The 23258-nt window shown below is 41.0% G+C and overlaps 1 protein-coding gene across 1 annotated transcript in view; it reads left to right on the forward strand.

Annotated features, from left to right (window-relative positions):
• Positions 1 to 710: 710 nt before the first annotated feature.
• LOC104946317 (protein jagged-2-like) overlaps positions 711 to 23258 on the forward strand; it is a 31111-nt gene continuing 8563 nt past the window's right edge. The window contains exons 1-3 of the mRNA XM_010772106.1: positions 711 to 1038; positions 1642 to 1962; positions 19195 to 19249. Of these exons, the coding sequence (XP_010770408.1) occupies positions 970 to 1038; positions 1642 to 1962; positions 19195 to 19249 (445 nt within the window). The 5' untranslated portion in view covers positions 711 to 969. The remainder of the gene's footprint in view (positions 1039 to 1641; positions 1963 to 19194; positions 19250 to 23258) is intronic.

Raw genomic sequence — 23258 nt, forward strand, 5'->3', positions numbered from 1 at the left:
GGTTCAGCCACGACTCAATATCATATAATGCACATTAAATACACTNCATTAGTCTAACGTAAATGTTGTTTATGGAGCATTATTATGATTAAATACAATTAGATCAAGTGGAAAAACCCATATGGATGCAAGGTTTAAAATAAAAAACACACTAAGAGGCCTTCAGAACCAATGTTCCGTGTAAACTGTTAATTTAATGTTAGCTGTAATCAAATTATCATAATCAAATCACGTGTCAGTCACCAGATTTCAGTCCACATTGACCTAAAACATTCAGACTTATGTGGGACTTCTATGAAAGTTTGGTAATAAATTATACTCTAAATAATTGTGTGAAAATGAAGCCTTATATTCTTTTTTATAAAAGCACATTTTTAATTGTCTGGTCTCTTAATTAAATTCAAGATGAGTTCCTAATTTGAAATAATAGCCCTGCTTATCATGATATATTTTCAGGTGCTTTTAATTAAAGTCGACCCCTGCTTTGTTCTCATGCTGTAATGCGGTTTGTCCAAATGAATCTCAATACAAACCCAGCATAATTCAAGTTTTGGGAGGGAGGAAGAGGAGGTGGAGGAGGAGGGTTGGTGGGGGTTATTGTACTATCGTCCGCCCCTTAATCCGGTTGGCTCAGAGACTGCCCGCAGGCCAATTTGTAAGTGGTTTGCGGAGCTGCCAATCAAAGTAGTCATCTCTCCTCAGGCTGTCTCTACGGAACCTCTCAGTTGCAGTGTGGAGGGATTTGACGGTGGGACACTTCTGTACATGGACCATCACTGCAATCCTCCTGCGAGCACACACACGCATGTAATGCCTCGGTGAAATTTGGACGTACACCGTGGAGAAAACACGCATGTGAATATTTTATTTTTGCATGTCAGGAGAGGAGGAACTAGTCGTCGGGTCCGCGGCTGTTTGTCATTTCATATCGCTTATTTTCTTTTCATGTCACTCTAATTAATCGGAGGCATGTGGAATCGCACAAGGATTAGGAATTGCTTCCCAATAGTGTGCCTGCTATTGACGTTATGGACGGAGGTAAGGAGGCTCTTGTTTTAAATCAAAAATATTTTTCTTCTGCTCCCTCACACATAAAATATTTTTTAAATTACAAATGTCAAAAGTTGGTGGGCGTGGGCAGATGTATTTGCTCTCCGGCGTTGCATATTCGCATCACATTAATCGATAATTGAATTACGTAGCAGTCAGTTGTGCAGAATGTGATCATGTTACCATGACAAGATTGAACTCTGAGGAATTGATACAGGCTCCTCTCCATTTTGGTTTATATTCCTAAGAGCCCTGTGCGTTTTTTTAGGAGAATTAGGCCTGAACCAATAAGTTGTAAGTTGCATGGCATCAATTGGCTCTTGCAGCGGTTAATTTCCCCCCGTCAGAGTAACGTGATTGTCTAAATCCCCAGCATGCAAACTGTAGGCTGTTCACGTACTCCCTTCATGATGCAACACATTATTTTGGAATATTAAACCCAATTTGGTTGAACGATTTTAATTTCTCAGTCAGGCACTTGTTTGGCCACTTGTCCCAATTTTACGCACCAATTTGAGCGATACATTCCGTGTAGCATGCGAATATATAGGCCTATATTTAAATGTGTCTTTTTAAAAATGTTGTTTCTAGGTGTCCCAGTCAACCGGCTATTTCGAGCTGCAGCTGATCTCCGTGGAGAATGTAAACGGCGAGTTGGCGGACGGGGAGTGCTGCGACGGTTACAGGAGCTCTGTAGACCTGCGCTGCACCCAAGACGAGTGTGACACTTACTTCAAGATCTGCCTGAAGGAGTACCAGATGGAGGTCACCACCACCAGCACGTGCACGTTCGGAGCTGGATCTACGCAAGTTCTCGGTGGAAATATGTTTTCTTTTAAGGGAGCGAAGAATAATCCGAATAAGATCGACGAAGGAGGCAAGATTTTGATCCCTTTCCAGTTCGCCTGGCCGGTGAGTTCTGTTTTCTTGCTGCAATTAAGTGTTTCCTTGAGATGTTCCTGTCTTCACCGTTTAAAACGTGGGGAATTTAGTGTTTATTTGTTCTATATGTTTGTACATAAGCCTTGTGGACGTCAAACAATCATGTTAAAATGGATTGGAGCCACTCTGCCATTCAGAATTCATTTAGTTGATCACAGCAGCACTGATATCAAGTTCCCATTCCGAGTTTGTTTCCTGTCATTGCAAACTAGGGTACATTCATGATTTGGTCTATAAAATATCAGAAACAGTGAGAAATACCCATCACAATCTTCTTTTGTTAGACGAGCAGTCCAAAACCCTCAAAAAATAATTACATTTAATATCATGTTAAACCAAGAAAAGCAGTAAATTCTGACATTCCATAACCTGCAACCATTGAATTTAAGACTGTTCTTAAAAGGTGACTTATTGATTAGTCGACCAGTCCTTTCATCTGTAATTTCAACCATCTTCTAGTGCAGAACACTCTATAGCTCTTCAGTGGGAGGCTTCACAGAAAGATCCTGTTAAAAGTTACACATCTATCCAAATAACTACAGCTTAATGTATCACATTAATGGCAAATTGACCAATAATCCTTAATGATTTTGTACCCATTGATTCACGTGAATGAAAGACAGACCATATTGAGTGTCCTTTGCAGCATCCTGTTCTTATGAGAATTGGCAGACATCACAGTTAAACGGGGGCATGCTTCTGGAGGATCCTATTGCAGCTACAGTGGTTCACAGTGTCATCTGGGTCATCTTTTAAAGTTGCCCTGATATATGAGGGTTGGCTTTGTTCCAATCCACCGGCTTGCACCTGCCAAGCCCATGATAGGGTAATTAGACTGGGGGAAATGCTTTGATATGTAGACCCTGGAGGGGGACCTCTCTTACATGGAGAAACAGTTATGGCAAAGCTGCCTCCAGAAACTTGACATTTTGCTGATTGACGAGGGTGCTTCAATCTTATCATCTGGCAATCCATCAAGCGGAATTTGATTTATTAGGACTTTTCAGGTGGATCCACATGGTTAATCCTGCGACTTTTGTATGATGATTGTGTGGAAACCTCAGGGAAAGTAGAAGTTGATTTAAGGTAGAATTGGTTTTGTGTTTAGACTTCCATAAGATAGCTAACTTTTACTTTAAAGCAAAGGCTACACAAACTATGGAATCACCCCTTGAGTCAGGTGTGACGCATGTACTGTGTTTGCAGGTGCAGCTCGGTTGTATGTAATGGATGGATGTCCCAATTAATTCCCTATTATAATGATGAATGAGTGTGAATTATTTTTCAATGCCTCTGGGCAGTGGTTTGGTGCTTTCTGCTGGATGGTTTTAACACCTCTCGTCCCCCCTCTGCACCCCACAGCTTCCTCTCCTGCTGTGGGTGCCAGGTGGCCCCTGGTGGGCCCTCCAGGGCAATTAAGCTGCACTGACTGCAGATGAGTGATAGTTGATGGATTAGGAACACGACTAAAGTATGCTTCTGATGTCCCAGAGCGCTGAACACACCTTTAGCTGTTTGGTTAAGAGGGAAGCACTCCAAGTTTTTTATCACCTAGTTCTTGATGCCATCGAGTTTGAGGGGAAATATTGTTGATTGTTTTGGACAACGTGACGCTATAAAGTAATGCTTTTAGGAATAAAGCTATTGTTGTGTTGCTTCCTGTTTTTGTTCAGGTTTATAATGCAATGGAGGTCAAAGGAACTAGACTGTAATGGGAATAAAACACCAGACTTGTTCTGTTTTTTATTTGGAAGTAGAGATGAATAGTCCTTTTGATGATGGACAGTACAATTAATCCAACTATTTTGACGATTAATTGGTTATTTTAAGGCAAAACATTTGTTAGAATTTACTTGTTTCGACTATTTTGATGTTTTTTTTTTTTTTTTGTATTGGTACCATCACGGTTGGCTTTTGGAAATGTTAGGTATTGACTAAATGTTTCATCAATTATTAGCAGAATAACTAATGGTAAAATATTGCTTTCTTCAGCGCCATCTTAGATTTTTTAATTCCAAAAAAGTGAATATTTTCTGTTGACTGTCTTCTGTGATATGGACTGAATATCTCTTGGGTATTTGATGATAGGTTAGATAAAACAAACCAATTAATTAATCTAAAAAAACACATCATCAGTTGCATGCAGCCCTTTTTTAAAAGAGAAATCCCTTACACTTGGTTTCCGTAATTGGTAGTTCCAAATAATCAGCAGCACTTTCTCCTCACAGCTCGGCTGGTTTTTGTTGTCTTTTGTGTTGAAGGCATCACACGTTTGATCCAGGGTTGGTCTTTGTGTGTTGAATGATTTCAGGGTTTCCCGCAGCTGTTTATAGCAGAGGCGGTCCCCCTTTTAGTGAATTAACAGCCGCCTTTGTTAACGTTTTTAAGCTTCAGGGGAAAATGGCAAAGGTGTGATTTCACACAGTAAAAGCCATATACTTAATAGACCATCAGGAGGGAAGGTGGGTTATGGGTGGCATTTACCCCCAAGGCTAAGCAAGGTGCCACAGCTATATGTTAATATATCTTACATGCCTGCATCACACAGAACACGAAGCAGTGCTATTCCTTTCTTGGACTCATTGACTGACACCTGGAGGCAGAGGTGAAGAGGGCTATTCTGGTGTGTTGTCTTTCTGTTAAGTGGCCCTGGCTGATAACGTGCACTATTCCAGTGCCAGATGTCACAGCAACTCTGCAGGGTCACTTGCTCTGGCGTTGTCGCTCTTCTGACTGTAGAAACAAAGATGTAGTGTACTATTGGCTGTGTCATCGGGACAAATGCCAACTTCAAGCCCTGATGGGAACCAATGAGGGGTGGACTCTGCTGTCACCCTGAGATCTAGCAAATGAAATATGAAAAGTGCAGGTTTCTTTGAACTGTTGGCTCCAAATTCAGAAATATCACATCTTTTATAACTCCTTAAAATCTGTGTGGATAGAATCAAGTTGCATGGTTTGAATATTTTTCTTACTAATCAGTACATTTCAAATGGACGTTTATATTCTGAGTTGTGACAATACCCCTTTGATGCCCTTAATTGTCTAAATAGGCACTTTTAAAATTCTCAAAGAGCCCTTTGTATCTTTCAGTGGAGTCTCATGCAACACAGAGAAAATAATCCTGTATCTCTAGGAAATGTTCCTTCTTCCTCTTTTAACGCATGGAGACATACTAGGCTCTTGTCTTATTGGCCAATTTATCACCACACCATTGTGATGCAGTCGCTAATGGCAGATTTGACTCGGATTGCACAATGCTTATCCATTCCTTGGAAGTCTTCCAGTGATTCTCCAGCTCTGTCTCGTCCTGCCAGCATCCCAGTAAAGAGACTGACTATTGATGCTGCTGCCACCTCTGAGCTCATCCTACACTCAGTGGTTCCCCACAGGCTTGCATTTACAGTAAATGCACATTGCTTCTCCTTTCTCTTCTGATTTTATTTTTGTATAGGTGTCATTGATAATATAAGCAAACGTTTTGAAGCTGAGGATGTTTTATAGGAAAGACTCATGTCATGTGGCAATTCTATGGACTTAAAATAATGTAATTTAACTTTTAGAGTTTTTTTATGAAGTTTGTATAGCAACACTTGCATTTTTAAGTAGCTTACAGACCAGAAGGAGAATATAGTTAGCCTAGCCTAGCAGTGATGCTAAACATTGACACAGTGGTGCTTTGAGCTAAATGCTAACATGCTCACAAAGACATTGCTGACATAATGACGTTTAGCATGTTCCCCATCTTGCTGTAGCATGTTAGCATGCTAATTTTACACTACAGATGAGGCTGAGAAGCCCATAAGCACCTTTTTCTAAGCTCCCAAATAAAAATGTATTTACTTGTTTGTTTGTTCACATAAATATAAAAATAATAATTTGTGGTTTTTGCATTTTGCTGAGTAATGAGACTTGCACTTGTTGCCTAGCAACATTGCTGTGACAACATGACTCCTGGTAGTTGAGCTGCGCCTGGCTTTTCATTTCCTAAAGCCACAAATAGTTTTTAGAATAAACAGACAAAGTATAATGTGATTATTGAGTTTTATAGTTGTATTTTTTGACTTTATAAAACCATGCTAGCTGTTTCCCCTTCATTTCCTGTCTTTATGCTAAGCTAGGATAATCACTTCCTGTGTCCAGCTCTGCAGTTTATGTACACAAAACTATATTAATATGACATGTGTAGTGTATTTCCTAAAATATTTAAGCTTTTATTTTATGAGTCAGCACTGTAGCATGTGGATCATCCTCTAGCTCTTTGGCCTTTCTGATTGAGTTTCCATGTTGATGACCCATGCTGTGTGAGCACTTCAGGAGAGAGATGGAGGGAGAGAGACACAACGTCTTACTTCCATTTGATCACTAATGAAATTGCCGGTGGAATTTCTTAGCCTCTCTCTCCCCCTCCCTGCCCCCCAGCTACATTAGCCGGACGTCCGTTTGAGCCGTCCTGTAACTGTATCTGCTCTGAACCTGGATGTGTATCAGACCTCCCTCGGCTAGTAAATAGATGCATGTAGCTGACCTGCAACCTCATTAAGAAGCTAGGGCAGTTCTGAATTAAGTGTTGAAGTGTTATTTCAAATAGACAGTCAAGACCATTTTTAAACTTCTGTAAAAACGACACCCTGCCTCTTGAGAGTGTCTGTGATGAACAGATGAAGTATGTGTACCGAGTTGCTTTGTTTGGTCTGTTGCTCGTGCACTCCCTTGTGTGGCGTGCTGTCAGTCTCAAGAGGCTGATCATCTCTAAAAAAAAGTGGGAGGTATAGACAATCTCATTCGCATTTTAACAACGGGTTGATCTGCACAGACCTGCTAAGATTGTTTTTCTTGGAACAAACCCAGAGTATTTACATGTTCTTGGCTTGCTGCTCGGCACAAGTGTTCTCCAAATGCACACAGTGGTGTTGTCATACTTTTTAAATTTATATCTTGTGCTACTGTCAAGCCTTGTGCTGCACGTCTCTCGTAGTTGTCTTACGTGTTTAAGTTATTCAAGGTGTTGACTCCCTAAGGTATTTTTTTTGTCGTAAATACTGACATGTTTTGGGGTGCAAACACATTTTATACCAGCACATAGTAGGACGCACAGAACTGTATGTTCATAATATTTATTTTATGTTTGGGATTCGTGTTCATAAATGCATATGCCAGTATAAAACCCAAATCGTTTGTCAATTTTGAAAGAAATGCAAACAGTAACCAGCAACACTGTTGGTGGTTAAGCTAGCTTTCTTAGGTGAATGCCCCCTTTGTGATAAACTTTAATATGGGATCTCTTGGATTCTTTTTGTGGTTGTTTCTTATTGTCTTCCACTCTGGCAGTCTTCATGCAAATGAGGAAAAACTGTGAGGGGAGAATCCCAGCTGGGACACTGTAGTGCTATCAAAATTGGAAATAAATAGAAGTGGGGCTCTAGTTATATCTGATTCAAGCACTTTGACTCTCTCCTCTGCCTGAGACCGCAGTCAGCTTTATTTTGGATACACACACACACACCACACACCCACCCACACCCACACACAGACCCATAAGCTAACGCAGGCTGTCGTGGTTAGCCACACCTGATGCGGAGCTTGTCAGAGCTGTTGCTAGGAGACGGCTACATAGGCCTCTTGTAAACAATTATCTTTCCTCTCTGCCGCTCCCTCCCCCCCTCCGTCCGCCTGCTGGTCCCAGGGCTGCTGCGTGGAAAACCACTCACAGGGGTCTCACCTGTGATTCAGCTCCGCTCCGTATTGATTATGCAATTATCTGAACTCTCAAGGTGAAACGACGGCGTGTCCTGATTGCTGTTTTCTTCAACCTGGCTTTTTACTTGTTAAGAAGACAGCAATAATAGCAATTAGCAACATGTGTGCATTGAATTAACTCTTTTTATGTTGTCATGACAAGCAGCTGTTAAACATTCTCCTTTTCTTTATGCAACATTTTGTGCAGTGAAAGTGTCTTTTAGTAATGCCGCCAAAGTGTCTATCTGGAGCATTTAGTGCAATCAAGACATCAGCCTAACCTTGGGCATGGCTAACAAGTTAGTAAGCCTTAGTGTGGTGCCTCCCCTTTGTGTGTGTTTTGAGCTTGCATTTAATACCCTGTAGTACAAAATAAACAAGGTAGACTAATATCTATTTAAGCCCTACATTTTGGTGTTTTTTCTGGTGGCCTTTGGCAAAAGGTTTGCATTTTTGTTTGACATGACCAGAAGAAATAGGTGAACTAAAGATGATTCTTCTTTGCTTCAGAGTCTGTGTGTTTGCTACCATTTAACCTTTGTGTGTTCAAACCTGGAACTTTATGAACTTGGGTGGAGCACCACAGACAAATATTGACAGCATTAACAGAATGTATCCTCACTAACTGGATGATTTAAACGTGTAGTCCACTTATAAGTGAGATTAATGTGATGGCTTGGATAAAGAAAAAATGATACTTAAGTCACAAAGACTTAATGAAATATGTGTCTGCTTTTCCCGATAGTACACTTTTGATTTTATAAACATTTTTCTTTTACAGAAATCTGTTTTCTTTCATCAATAATCATGCATCTGGTGTTAGACATTATTTTGGGGTATACTGATGGGTCAAAGTTTCAAAAATAAACTATTATTTGAGTGATGCCATGTTGGAAATACTTGAAGTGTTTTATTTGTAGTGCTTTTGATTACATGTTTGGCTTTCTACACACATCAGGGTATAACTTACCATTGAAAAGGATCAAGGTAGCTCAACCTCACTGTATTTAACACACACATTTAGTCCTAACAGGCAGTTGTGTTGCATTATGTGAAACTATGTAAAGGGTCAGAGAGTCAGTATGCAAAGCCAGAAAAGAGCAGAGGATTTATTCAAAACGTTGTCTTATGCTCTTTCTTGCAAGCATTACAAATGTAAATATAAGTCTCTTAGCTGCTGCTTCAACTACTCATTTGCACCTATAAAGTTAGTAAAATGAAAACCACTATCACTCCTACTCTTGACTCCTTCCCAGCAGGACCTTCCTCCTTAGACATGGCACATTTTGTGTCATAAAAATCCAGCGTACCGATGCCTGTCGTTAGAGCCTGCACGCCTGACAGACATCGGTGTGGTTGCTTTGCTCATCAACAAAGATGCAGTGTAGTATTGACTGTGTGATCTGGACAGCTGCCCTGTGGAAACCAGTGTGGACTGAACTCTTGTCAGCGCCATCTGACTCCGACTACATTCTTGATATTAAATGGATCTGTGTGTGTGTGTGTGTGTGTGCGTGTGTTGTGTGTGTGTGTGTGTGTGTGTTATGGTGTCGCAAAGGAGGCGGCGAGGATTTCCTCAGAGAACACTTTGTTTTGTTCATTCTGTGATTCCACCAAAGGTACAGCATGTACGAGTGGGAAGTAGCTGCTTTAATGCTCCAATAATTAGAAGTTGTGTTCCTTCTCGATGCCTCGGGGGGGGGGATGATGATGTTTTAACTTGCTTCATTATGTTGAACATACACATCGAGTTCAAACTAGGACCTGGTAAATTTGGAATTTAGCTGCTGTGTGGAGGAAGTTTCTCATTCAATGCTCAGAGCCTTTTCAACTTTATTTTGATTATTTGTTTGTGATGCTTTTAGCTGTTTTCATTGGCTTTACACTACGGCTGCACGATATTGAAAAAAACTGACTTTGCGATATTTTCTTCCCCTGCGATATATATTGCAGTTTTTTAACTATATTTAACCAGATGAAAGGTTTTAGTCACGGATGTCTGGATCTTAACTGGTTGACTCATCATACCTTAAGTCATGATCTAACATGTCATGATAATGCATGTTGCTTACCCTTAAGGGGGTTCATCTGTGAATGAAGAAGAGAAGAACCTTTTTGTCTCCAAAATAGTTCCAGAGTGCAGATGTTGCTTTTCTTTTTGGAAGTAAATCTTCATTCTCGCCGGTATTGTCCTCCTGTGCCTCGCTCATTTTTTACCGGTGTTTTGATGGTCTGCAAACCAGAGGGGCGGAGCCTGCTGTGATCTGATCAAGAATGATTGTGATTGGTGGTTTGCTGTGCATGCAGAGCCTGCATGTCACTCACTCAAGTACCCCTGACATGAGAGCCGCGCACTTTTTCCTTTTCTAGCAAGCAGCAAAATAACTGTAACATGACGTGTTTGAGTTAATTTACCTACTTAATATCGAACGTCCTAAAAATAAATAATTAAAATGAATAAAATCGCACGTCCCTGCGATGTGAATATCGCGGTTATTGCCATGACACGATATATCGTTCAGCCCTACTTTACACTCTTATATATATAATATTTTTGACATATTTCTGCTTGAGCCAAAATCCACAAATGTCCCTCTGGCTCTGCCCTCCTTACCCAGTTATTTTGAAAAGTTATAAAATCACCTCTGCAGAAACAGACTTTCTTGTTAGCTTTCATACTTTAAGTCATGCTGATATGTGGCGATGGAGGAGATAAGTGTGTGGTGTCAAATTTTAAGTGGAGCCATCATGAGTATGCCATAAATCATGTGTGTTCCCTTTAGCTTGTTAAAAGCTTAGGTATTCAAAATCGTTTAAACATATCCTGCAGCGAGAATGTATGAATACACTCTTCAACTTCATGCTGGGGCCTCATTGCAAGTTTAAGCAAACCACTGCACGGTTTGTCTGTGTTAACCAGCATTCAAATTGGTTATCTAAATGTTTTTTCACGAGGACCCCGTGTACAGATGATGCAAGAGGGACCTAGTTGGTCCTAGATGCTGGTTTCCTGTAAATGTTCCCATTATTTAACCATAGTGCCACATCCTCTGCAGTCAAGCCCACAATGATACGACCAGGTGAAAGAAGGGAAGGATAGCACCGCTTTCAAACATTATAACGATGGGATGTTGCGTGAGTCCTTTTGTTGTGATGGTGCAGGTATTCCTTAGGGTGCTCTCCTGGGTCCAAGCTCATGTGACACTTCAGAAAGCTCTACTGCATGTTTATATCTGCAGTATCCAAGGCTAAATTCATGTTTTTTAAATCAGCTACTGTACATATAGCTAAGGCTGTTCAATGTGCCAATAGGAGGTCTTTTGACTCGGACTGAGTCGGGGCTGAAATCACAATGTTGGTCCTTTTTACACTGGAAAACTTCATATGATGTTTTCCAGTTGTCTCAAATGTAAAACATATTCAGACTTCTATTAGTCCAAAACAATCAATAAGAATACCAAGTAACAAATAACTTTGGTAGTGGTTGACAGGTTAGGTGTGTATGTTTAAGAGGCAAGCTGTAAGAGGACTTACTTTTCAGTGCTTCAAACATACATTTGTGTTTTTCAAAAACCTACCTAGCACCAAATAAGATAACACCCTGACTGGGTTAGAATTTAGAAACATGCCATTCAGATTTTGCTCCCAGTTTCCTCTCATATGCATTTTCATCAAAGATCAGAGTATTTCCACCCATTGTATAAGAACTACTTTTTCAAAGGTGCACCATAGATTGTAAATATAGCTATGTTGAAACAGTCAATATGAGAGATAATGTGTTCTTTACACATAAAGCATGTCCTACTGGAAACGCACACAAGTAGAAATCTGACAATTAGCATAACCCTTTAAGCTTTTTGTACAGATTTAGATTGAGAAAGGCTGCTTCTGCTGTAGGGGAGGCTTGTTACCAGTGATAAATGGTCACTACGTTAATTGTGACTAAATAATATTGACTCGAATCTTCTGTTATCAATGCTGAGAGGACTGGAAGCCACTACAACATCCTTTTGATTCCAAATGCTGTTGATTGGTGGGGGTGGGCTGTGACAATAACGATAAACACATCTCCTATAATCATGTCCACTCTTCAAACCATTTCCTTACATCTGACTCATTTTTAAATGTTTTGCATGACTTGAAACATCAGTTGTAGCCTCTGATAACGTGACTCAAAGTATTGCATGCTGGCTGCTGAGGTTGAACACATTTGCGTAGTAATGTGTATTTTGTCTGTATTGATTATATTGTATGAACACACGGTGGTTGCGTGTTGCTGTTGCCCGCTGCGTCCCCTGCCTCTTGTTAAACGAACGGTGTGCAGGTGCCAGAGGCTCCTTGTGGGGGTAATTAAAGCATGTCGTTACATGGGCAGTTAAATTGTCACTGTACTGGTGAACCTGTTTGTAATGATAATGGCTCTCGGCTGGAGGCCGTGCTGTGTTGCCCTCCGTCAGGCTCCCTGTTGCTTTGGATCAGGAATAAGTCTGTTAATGTTTCTGAAGCTGTAGACTACATGTGTCAAACTCGAGGCCCGGGGGCCAAATCAGGCCCTTGGTGGATTTAATTTCGGCCCGCAGGATAATTTCTAATTACTATTAGATCTGGCCCGCCGGTATATTGCACGCACACCTTCAATCCATCCTGAGGGTCTCCTCAGCTCAGAGCCTGAGCCCAAACATTGATGAACTTGCACCCGAGATGAGATGCCAAGTATCTGCTTGAACTAGCATCACAGAGCAGCACACATGGATGTTTCCTTCTGCACTTTCTTTCTTGCGACAACAGGGCATGTTTGACTTTTTTCTTTGAGGGAAATTTGTTGTTTGATCTGCCTATATCTTTCCCGTACACAATCTCAATCAAATCGACATAAATGTTGTTTTTCAAACTCTGTTATACAGTAAAACTGGTTAAATGTTACTTTAGCCGTGTTCTTGCTCAGTCTCTCTAAAAAATTATTACATTTACTTAAAAATAGATATAAATGAAAGTATTACTACATTGTGGCTTTAGAAATGTGGTCAAAACACTTCTCACTCGTTTTGCTGTTGTCTGTCACACTTGTAGCTCTGCAAGGTGGCTTTCCCTAGAGAGCAGTAAGAGTTGTGTGTTAAGACTTTCTTAGTCAATTAATTGGTCTTTCGGTCCGAGTAAACTAAGATTTCCTTTTTATTGAATAGTCCTCTTTTTTTTTTTGAAATCCCTTTTTCTTGCTGAATGTCTTATTTCAGAGACACTGGAAAGATTTGCGTGATTCTTTTTGCAGAAACAGATGTGTCAATTCAATGAACCTATCGATTGTTTAACACATTTGTTTATTGCTAATAAACTAAGAATTTTACCACATCTCTTAGTCATTGATTTAGGCATGAATCAAGGCCCTTTGTTCCATTGAATTCTATTCTGACATTTCCATTTTGAAGCATATCAGACATTCAGCTCAGTTAGTGCATCCTTTAAAAGTTCAAACAGGAGTTATCCCGGTTTGTTTTTGACTCCGTGTCTAACAGTTAATTACTGAAATTCTTCAGTTTGCACATTTCTATTGTTTGCCTATGATATCATATTTGCTAATGCACATGTGTTGCTGTTTGTTTGACGTGTTGCATACTCTTGGATCAAGCTGGGTAATTAGCACCAGGAGGGGAGGGGTTTGTTGTATTGGAAGTGCATGGGTAATGACCCTGTTGGCATAGTAGCAGTGTGTGTGTGTGTGTGTGTGTGTGTGTGTGTGTGTGTGTGTGTGTGTGTGTGTGTGTGTGTGTGTGTGTGTGTGTGTGTGTGTGTGTGTGTGTGTGTGTGTGTGTGTGTACAGCCGGTGTACACTAGCCAGCCAAATGCCTTGAATCTCTTGGCCCACGACTCTGGCAAGAAACTTGTGTGCAGAACTTAAAACTCTCCACCCAGCAATGACATGACTGAATGCACCATGCTGTAGTTATAATAGTGTTTATGCATATTGTCTTAAGGTATTGGTCAGATGAGCTTGTCAAGGAACCGGATATTGAATCTTGTTTGTCTACATATTTTGTCACGTAGCAGCATTTTAAAAACAAGTGCTGTTGGCTTGCAAAATGTTTTGATAGAAGTTTGATGCGCTGGAACGTGGTAAAGACAATGGGATAGATTTAGTTGAGCACGTACATGTACAGTCAAACACAGAATGTTGTTTGTTTGGTGGAAGCACTCTGGCTTTAATAGTCTTGAGTGTAGTTACAACAATCGGTCCCTCGACTAATGACTCACCCCATTTTTGGAGGCTTTTGGTCAAAACAATTTGAAGATGTGTTCCTGTGCAAAATTCAAATTTATTGTGCTCCAATTTTGTTAATATAGGATCCTGGAACATGCAAGATACAGATATGTTTTAGTATATATGACAAAAAGGGTCAAAACCTTTCCAACTTATACTCCTCTGCCTGCCAACACCATCCTCACATTTGCAAGGATTTTGCCGCTGGAGGTCTTTGATCCTTGCCTCTGAACAGATTGAGGAGCTAGACTGAGAGAGATTTGCATTTGGGTCCACCCTCCAGGGAGAAGTGATGTGAAGATGGTTCAACACACATCTACTTTTTCTACTTTTCACCCTTGATTGGAAGACGCTGCTACCCCAACCCCCAAACAACCCCCCCCTCCCATTTGAAATCACAGAGGGTGTCTAGACTTTGTGACATTCAGCCTGTTTTGTTGTCTAATTCTTTAATTACCCTCTGTATCATTGGGAGTTAATTATACCAAATTGTTTCGCTTCCCGTAAGTCTTAACTGCTAATAAGAATCAAATATGCAACTGACTTTTCAGAATAGATTAGGATCATTTTATGGGATGGCTTTCATTCTATAATTCCTAATTACTACCACTGTTGCTTTTTCTATATTTTGACCAGTAAGTCCGAAGAAGGTAGAAGGTGCATCGCATGGTGTTGTGCGCAGAGATGGCGCAGCTCGATTGCCCTTACTGGAATAGTGTAGACTCAGCCCGAGTAAAAACCAAAAGCTGGGATTGACATCACAGATTAATGAAGATTACATGCAGCGATTACTGGCCACGGGATGAATCGTGATGACCTCATGTCCTATCAGAAGGCAATAAATCAGGAGATGTTACAGGGAGGTGAACTTTCAGGTCACCTATCCATGACATGGGTGCAGAAATAACTCAAACCTTGGTGCGTTTTTATTGTGAGTAAACATCAGTGATTCTTATAGTTGCCTAAAGAACAGAACCTAGAAATAATCAACATTTCAGGTCCCCACTTTCCCTAAGAGGCAGAAATAAGTCAATCAAACCACAGATCTACAAAGCAGCCTTCCATTGATACCAATTGTTGGCAGACTGGGATCACCCATGGGATTACACACCAGGCCTGGATCTCACATTCTTAGTATTCTTCAAATGCAAACATGCACATCGCCCCACATGCAGAGGGCTGACCCCTCTTTTGAAAAAGAAGTGTGCAGATCCCATGCTTAGTGACCCCAACCTGCCCCGGCTTCCACTTCCCACTGCTACATCTCCCTGTTCCCTGTCCCTTTTTTTAAATGTATTTCAATGGCCACCTTCCACTTACAAATTCACCCCTGATCTGGCGTGGGAACCTACACCTGTGGCTCTCCCAAGACAAGCCTCGAATACCTGAATGTAATCCTTCACTGACGTTTGGTCCATTTTGTGCTTAGTGATGCAAAGAGGGCACATTTGACACGAATTCACTGAGAACAAGACAAATCAACATCTTTTTTTTTTTTTAACATGCCCCCCTTCTTGACTTGAAAACTAGGATTTCTGTGAGTAAATCCTCTTATCCATCAGGGGATGGGCCTGGTTTGGTTTTGGAAATTTGACTGACAGAGGATTCTTCGTGGTCTGGGATAAAGTCGTTCACTCTGTCCAATGTAGCTGACGCATGTTTTTTGAGTATATCAGAAAGTAATGGTAATGAAATCAAGGTACACCTCTGAAATTTTGTAATTGGTAATAACATTAAGACTCATGCGAGATCCACTGGAAGCTTTTTTGACTTTGCCCCTGCGACTGACTGCCCAGGCTCAGCAGCACACATGCTGACACTAATTGTCCTCGTGCTGACTGTGTCTCTTCGTGGACAATGGTTTTGATTGGGATGGGGGTGAGTTATGATGTTGGGACAAGGGCCTTTGTTCAGTAGCCTTTCCCCCTTCCCTCCCCCACACCTCCCCTTTATCCCCCTGCCCATCCATCTATCTTGTTCCAACCATTTGGGCAGCTGTCACTTAATCCAGCTAATCACAGGGTGGGATGGTCTGTGGGAAACCAGACTAGTCCGTGGCTTTGCTCAACCCAACATGCACCCACTCTGGGAACTACTTACCCAAGCAATTACAACACGTAGGCATGCAAGGGAGCAGGGTTTTAGGTGCTGGAGGTCACAATATGGCCACCTGTTCTTCCCTTGATCTTTTGATTCTGCTTTGTGACGAGGTTTGTCTGCAAAACTTCCACAGTCGTCCCATACAGGCATCATCCGAAGATCTCCTGCCACTAATTCATTCATTGCCACTCAAAGTCCCTCTTGTATGCATTGGCATATGCACACACCCACCCACATGCTCAGACTGGGGCAGCTCGCCCACCCTATTGTGGTGGGGGGAGGGGGATTGGGTGGAAAGGTCAGAAGCCGAGCTACATGTCGTGGGATGATCACGTTCATGTCAAATAATCCATCTTTGAGGCTGCATCTGTTGTGCGTCTGCGGTCGGACGGGTTGGCAGAGCTTCCAGAAACTGCGGCACGAGTGTCGCCAAACCCCCAGACTCACTTCTTTCTTCCATAGCCCTTTTCGTCCACACCCACCTCCCCAAACCAAAGCCTAGTTGTGGCCTCTTGTGTCTCTCCAGTAGCTACAGTCTCATGCAGTTGTACCCCCCTCCGTTGTCCAAGGTCCGACCCAAGCCCTTTAGCTCACCCCTCTCCTGTCATCTTCTATTCCCTTCTCTTGTCACCCATGGTCTTCCACAATAACACTCCCCTCCCCTTCCTCCCGCCACCACCCACAGCCAGACAAGCCTTCTTAATCCCACAGCCCAGCAGCAACCAGCCTACCAGCTTGTTGGTCCCCCAGATCAACAACACAGACTGACACACACATCCAATCCCCCTCCCTGGGATTTCTCTTCCGCGCTTCATTGAAGCATTGAAGTCCCTCAAATACTTGCCTTATGCTTTTTTTTTGTACCCACCCCCCCAAGGCCAACGTCCTATCAATGACATTACAGTAGAGGTCACAGCAGTCACACTGTGGCTACTACAACTGTCACTGGTGGTGACGTAATGACTGTTATTTAGGTCAGCTGGTTGCCTAGCAGTGTGCCCTGCAGCACACCAGCTAGATTACTCTTCTGATGCTGGTTAGCTTGTTTGGTTTCCATCTGTTTGTGTTCATGTTTACTCAAACCAGTGTCGGCTCATGTTTCTTGCTACGTCATTGCAAAGAATTTGTCGGAACAATCCCTCCAAACAACCATCAAATATCAGTTCAAGTATTTACCTAAATTGACAACATGGAATATTTCAAATGAAAAAATCTTTGACATATTTGTTATATTGCTAAATAAATCAAAACTTTTGTGTTTTGAGGCACTGTGATGCGTGCATTAGTAAATGGTGTCCCAGATAAAACTTGGGTCACACATTTATAATCTGTATGTTTGTTTATTAATCAAATATTCCAATAAGTCAGACAATAATGAATAGTAGCTATCCTATTTTACAAGAGCTCAAGCTAACATCTTCAACAAACAATTAAAACCAAACAGATTCCATAAAACTATATCAAATCCCCCTAATTGACATTTCTGCTTCATTATGCAATGGATCAGCCTTCTTGTTCATACCATTTCTGATTATCCACTAATTGATTAATAAACTAATTCATTTCATTACAGACTAAAAGGCTTTCATCATTGCCCCACTACTGTTTTACTGGTCAACTGTTATAGTGATAATCCCCTTAGCTGCTGATTTACTTCTCTGTCTGACAAGCAAGGACAAAGCCAGGCAGAGTTCATCTCAGACAGCGAACATTGGCAAAGTGACCTTCTTAATGGACATCAAACATGCTGAGGCTTTATTTTTCCTAAAAACATGGTGACCTGCTTTTCTTCTTTTTTTTTCTTTTTTTTTTTTTTTTTTAAAACAGTCCTGGTGGAATTTCAGAAAACGTATTGTTTTTATACTTCAGTTTTTGTTCCAATTAAATAATTATAATACATACAAAAAGCTATTGATGTGTGTATTTGTTTCACACAAATACCAATCACATGAAAAAAAGTATGTGTTAGGGTGTGGTATGGCACATGGCTATGACTATTGCTATGACATTGACACACATTGACATTGACACATGATATTATGACTATGGCTTATATAAAAATACAATTTAGATGTGAAATACATACACAAAACCAAATATTATCATACACAATTACCAGTACATTATTCTGTATATTGGTGTTTGAAATGTTGATGTGAAAAAAGTGTAGAAGTTAAAAAACTAGCTGCCAATTATCTTTGTTAATTGGCTTCATGCTAAGCTATCCATACAGTTCCATTACTCTTCTCACGTAACTCTTTGCTGCTACTTGTGTCTGCATTGATGTCCGTTGAACTCAATGACAAATTTGTTTCCAGGGTTTGTGCAGCTCCGCCACACCGCATTCTGACCTAGAGGAAAGTTTGCAGGCAGTTTGCCGTTCTCTTATGTCCTCTCTCCACATCTCAGTCTTGCAGCTTCTCTTGGCTTCTTCCCACAGTTGTACTTACCGTATGTTGCTCTCTTATCTTTGTATCATTGGGTTTCATTGACGGTGTAACTCAAGCGCACCTCGGAGTAACGGGGCCAAGTTTCATACGAGACTCTGTAGTAGCAGTGAAATCGATTATGCATCGTGTTTGTGTGCGTGTGAGCTGAAGCTTGTAGAAGAGTTGTGTGACTATCGCCAAAAAGTTCATCCACATTATTCTCTCTATGTAAGAGGGACATTGTGATAAAAGGTCATGTTTACTTATTAGTCCATTTGGGAACAACATAACATGCTGTTCTAAATGTTCCCTTTTTACTGTGAAGAGTAGACGAGATTTCATGCCTAATTTGATGTCATGGGATTATTCTAGTATTTACAAAAACATATTATAATTAAATACTAAAATTATCATGTTTCAAATGTCAGACTTTAAGTGGGCGTTGACTAATTCTAGTGCTAAGAAAAGGAGACTTCAATTAGAGAATATTTGATCATACAGCAGGTTTTATAATATTATTTGTTCCATGCATTGCTACTCCAAAGGACATCAGTCTGATCGCTCGGCACGTGCACAGAAATGAGCTCTTGCTCGATGTGTTGGGGATATGAAGTAAAAAAACTCATGCTTTTTTGTCAAGATGTTCACCTGACTCACTTCTTCTTCCTTCCTCTCCAGCGGACGTACACGGTGATCGTAGCAGCCTGGGACTGGGACAACAGCACACGCAACAGTAAGTCTAAACTTCACACACCTCGGACTGCTGTTGCTTTCATTAACTGTGATTAACAGAGAAATACATGGATGTGGTTTTAAAGGATTTTAAGTAACATTTCTAAAAAGGACTTTAGCGGGCATGCCATCGTTTGAAATATGTTAAGCAGCATTGACTATATGATGGTTGCTTTTTAAGATTTGAATCGATCACTTCAAGCAAAAATGCCCTCCAAACATCAATAATGGCCGCCGCTAGGATGAGAATATGTAATGCTTTCCTTCGATCTGCATATGAAGGTATCTGAAAATGTTTGTTTCTTTGACTGTTGGTCAGACATATCACATTGAATATGTTAGTTAGTCTTTGGAGTATTATAAGAGATGTTTCTTTCTTTGTCTTCCGATGTTTCCATTGACATAGCACTCAAATAATCTTTAGACGAATTGAAAATAATCTTAAATGTGAGCTACAACCCTGCATTCAAAAATTAGGTTAAAGTTCAAAATAATGAGCGTATGACACTTCCTGTTCACTTCTTTAAATCACACAATGTGTATTCATGTTGTAAATGAAGTGTTTGCTTTAAGCCTGTAGGTAGCAGCTGAAAACATGTTGAACCGTATACTGTAGCCCCTCAAGACGCTTCATATAGACTTCACGTCTTGGTTCTCCTCGGCTGTGTTGGCTGTAGCGCTCCAGCTGTATCCTGTTTTCCTTCAGTTATGTCCGCTGGGTGGACTCCTGTGTAACCCCTTTTTCCCGTCTGAGCAGTAGCCCAGTCTGGGAGGAAGAGGACCCATTGAGGACTGAAATGTCTGTGTGTATGGAATGGATGTAGCTTTGATCCGTGGACGCGGTGACATTTTTCACGGGTCTCAAGCGTTCTGTACATTGAAATATGTACATGAACGTATTTATATTCCATGCTGTCCTTTTCTAGTCTAAACATGCTGCTATTTTATTTATGAGGTCATTACATCCTGTTTTGTCCACAACTTCAAACGCACTTCCACTCGCGGACGCAGACAATGGAGAAGAAATAGATTTGACATCATAGCTCTTTGATTAGACGGTCGCATTCCTTGTGTAGTCGCAGAGCCTCATGTAATTGTGTAGATTCACAGTAATTAGCTCAGATGTTTGTGATGGATGTAAGGCCTTAATGTTGCTTAAGAAGCCGTCCAATTGATTTTCTGCCTCTCGCACTTCAGTCTCAGCCAAATTGCTTTAAGGTGGCAAAAGAAATGCCTGTTTGATTCAATTCACTGGCATAAGATTAGAAAGGAAACGAGTGCCTTGCTTTTATATCAAAGTAAGAATTATGTGATTTTTAAAAAAATGTTTAAGCTCACCCAGGTTTGATTGTTTCTGTGTTGGATGCTGTTTAAAAGCCGCACTGAGGCTGCTGTCAGGGCGCAGACATCAGCTGACTTTAACCTTAATGTCATGGGTTCAAGAAATTCTAACGTCTGGAACAAATGCTCCTTTCAACCTCACTGAGAGATCACAAGGGGCGTCTGCTTGAAGTGGGAAACGTCTGCAGGGTCGCAGCGAGTCGCAGGAGCGATTGTAGCCTTTGTCCTGCTGGTCACACTCATTATGTTATTTTTGATTTGTTTTCACAGTTTAATATGTAATGTCATGGCACATGCATCACTTCACAAACATTTCATTTGAGAAATCAGAGCTTGAGTTTCACAGTTTGTGATCAAAGATGAATTTGTTACAAAGTGTAGGAAAGCCACCTAATTGTCCCTTGGTATCAAAGCAAATACTTGGTTTAGGTAAAAAAAATAGCATTTGTTTAATACACACACTCGAGATATAACATGATAGACCTTATTTGTTATTTATTGGGTGTCTCTAAAGGAATACTGTACCATATTTAACTCTCAGGGAAGCTACAACCCATTTTTAGGGAGTCATAGTTTGTGATAGTAGAATAGGTTTTGTTTTAACTGCTACTTGTTGACAGAGCTGGCGTTTGATCGCTTGATGTTGTGACATTTTAAGACTCCCAGCAGTCACATTACGCATGGCCTTGTTTCTATTATTCGGACAACAACACTAATTTGGTTTTTAGTTTACTTCCTATTAGCACTGAGAACTGGATCTCCACCTATTTCCTTTGGACAAACCCAGATAACACAGGAATCTGCAGGCTCACATCCAACCACATATTGATGAAACATTTACAAAGGCGGTTTCTACAATAGAACCACCAAATACCTTTATTTAACACTAGAACCTCCAACGGGTACATTTTACCCGCAGCTGTTTTTTTATTGTATGTAACTTTTTTTCCATAACATATTGAAGTCTCCCAGTCCTTGACTTTTCCTGAAAGTGTGTTATATAGCACCCTCTGTTGTTAAAAATTGTCAATAGGAAATCAGATTGAAAAAATCGCCAAAAAAACTGCAGTTTATACCCATATCCGCCAGCGGGTCATATTTACCTCGTAGAAAATGCAGCAAACACGATGTGTTGCTATAGCAACGCCTTTTGTCTACTGCGGTTCCTTATAGATAGAGAGATGGAGGGAGATAGATGGAGAGAGATAAATAGATAGATATATTGATAGATAGAGATAGAGAGAGAGAGATAGTTATAGATAGTGTAACATCTTGGAGAATACAAGATCTTGGATGACTGAGCTCACGTTGAGGACGTAATGCATGTGTGCAGGTTACGTGCCAGTTGAATAAAGATGGACACTCGGAATGAGAGAAGTAGTCCGCGTCGTCTGTTTATGTAGACAATTATATGTCCATAGAACAGAACATTACAGATATATCGATAGATAGTTATAGATAGATAGAGAGATAGAGAGATTTGTACCTAAACAAAACACAAGTCTAACACCAAGCGTTTAAATCAGCACTCTTAGCGATATTTTATACTTCATGCTATCTGCACAAACTATAGCATATGAAAAGCTGGGCGTCCACAGAATCTATTGGTATAAGTTTCATCACTGTGCGATCAAAACTCACTGTTCTGTATGATAAATAAAAGAATATTGTACCTTAAAAATCAATAGCGGGTACATTTTACCCGTTGGCGGTTTTAGGTATACAGCAACCTCTGGCGGTTCTAGTGTTAAGAATGTACTAACATAGCGAGACATTCCGACACCCGAGACAAATTGTGCGGGTAGATTAGTAAACCTGGTGTATTTACCCTTCAGGCTTCGCGTCGGGATCTTCGGGGCAGTTGAATGTTATGCACCCTCTATTCAAAAAAGAGAACGGAGCGAAAAATACAAACAACAAATTGTGTCAGGTGCGCGTGACCCAGAGTCCTGCACCCGACGGGTGACCCGCAAAAAAGTTGATTCACGGGTTGTATTTTTTCAAATGCTTTTTTCCGGGTTCGGTTCTGGGTAAAAAACAAAGATGATGCGGGTCGGGTTGCAGGTGTTGCATAATAAATATATTAAAATAATAATAATTTAGTTTAATGTTTAAATCTTCAGACCTCTCCCCCGCGGGACCGCGCATAATCATAACCTCTGCAGCGCATCAATCTGCTGCTGAGCGCACCACATTCTGAATGGCTGAGGTGAAGCTCTCTAGTGCGAGAATACAGCATCATTTCATAAACAACTTCCTCAAGAGCGAAATCCCAACCGTCCTGGAGGCTTTTGGTGTCCATCCCTACGGTGCAGAAAATGAATTCAACCATCCCACTGCCTTTTTGACGACAGAGAGTATGCAACTGCGTGTGTTAATGATGTGCAACGTTTTCACTGGCTCATATATAGTGCGGGCGGTCGGGTTGCGATCTTGTGCCGACGGGTCCCGGGTCGCGTTGCGGAACTAATGGCAATATGTCGCTCTGAGCGGCGGGTTCGGTACATTGCACCGTCGCGGGTGCCGGGCGGGAGCGGTCCTTGAAAATCAGACCTGTGCAGGACTCGTGCGTGACCTCGCGCTCCGCTGCGCGTGCATCGGTTCCAAAGTGCTTCCACACGGCAGTGGACACCATTCTGGGTGCCATCAATCATCCTCCCATGGTTAAC

Source organism: Notothenia coriiceps, unplaced genomic scaffold (assembly GCF_000735185.1).
Source record: "Notothenia coriiceps isolate Sejong01 unplaced genomic scaffold, NC01 NC01_scaffold00010967, whole genome shotgun sequence".
NCBI classification, from domain to species: domain Eukaryota; kingdom Metazoa; phylum Chordata; class Actinopteri; order Perciformes; family Nototheniidae; genus Notothenia; species Notothenia coriiceps.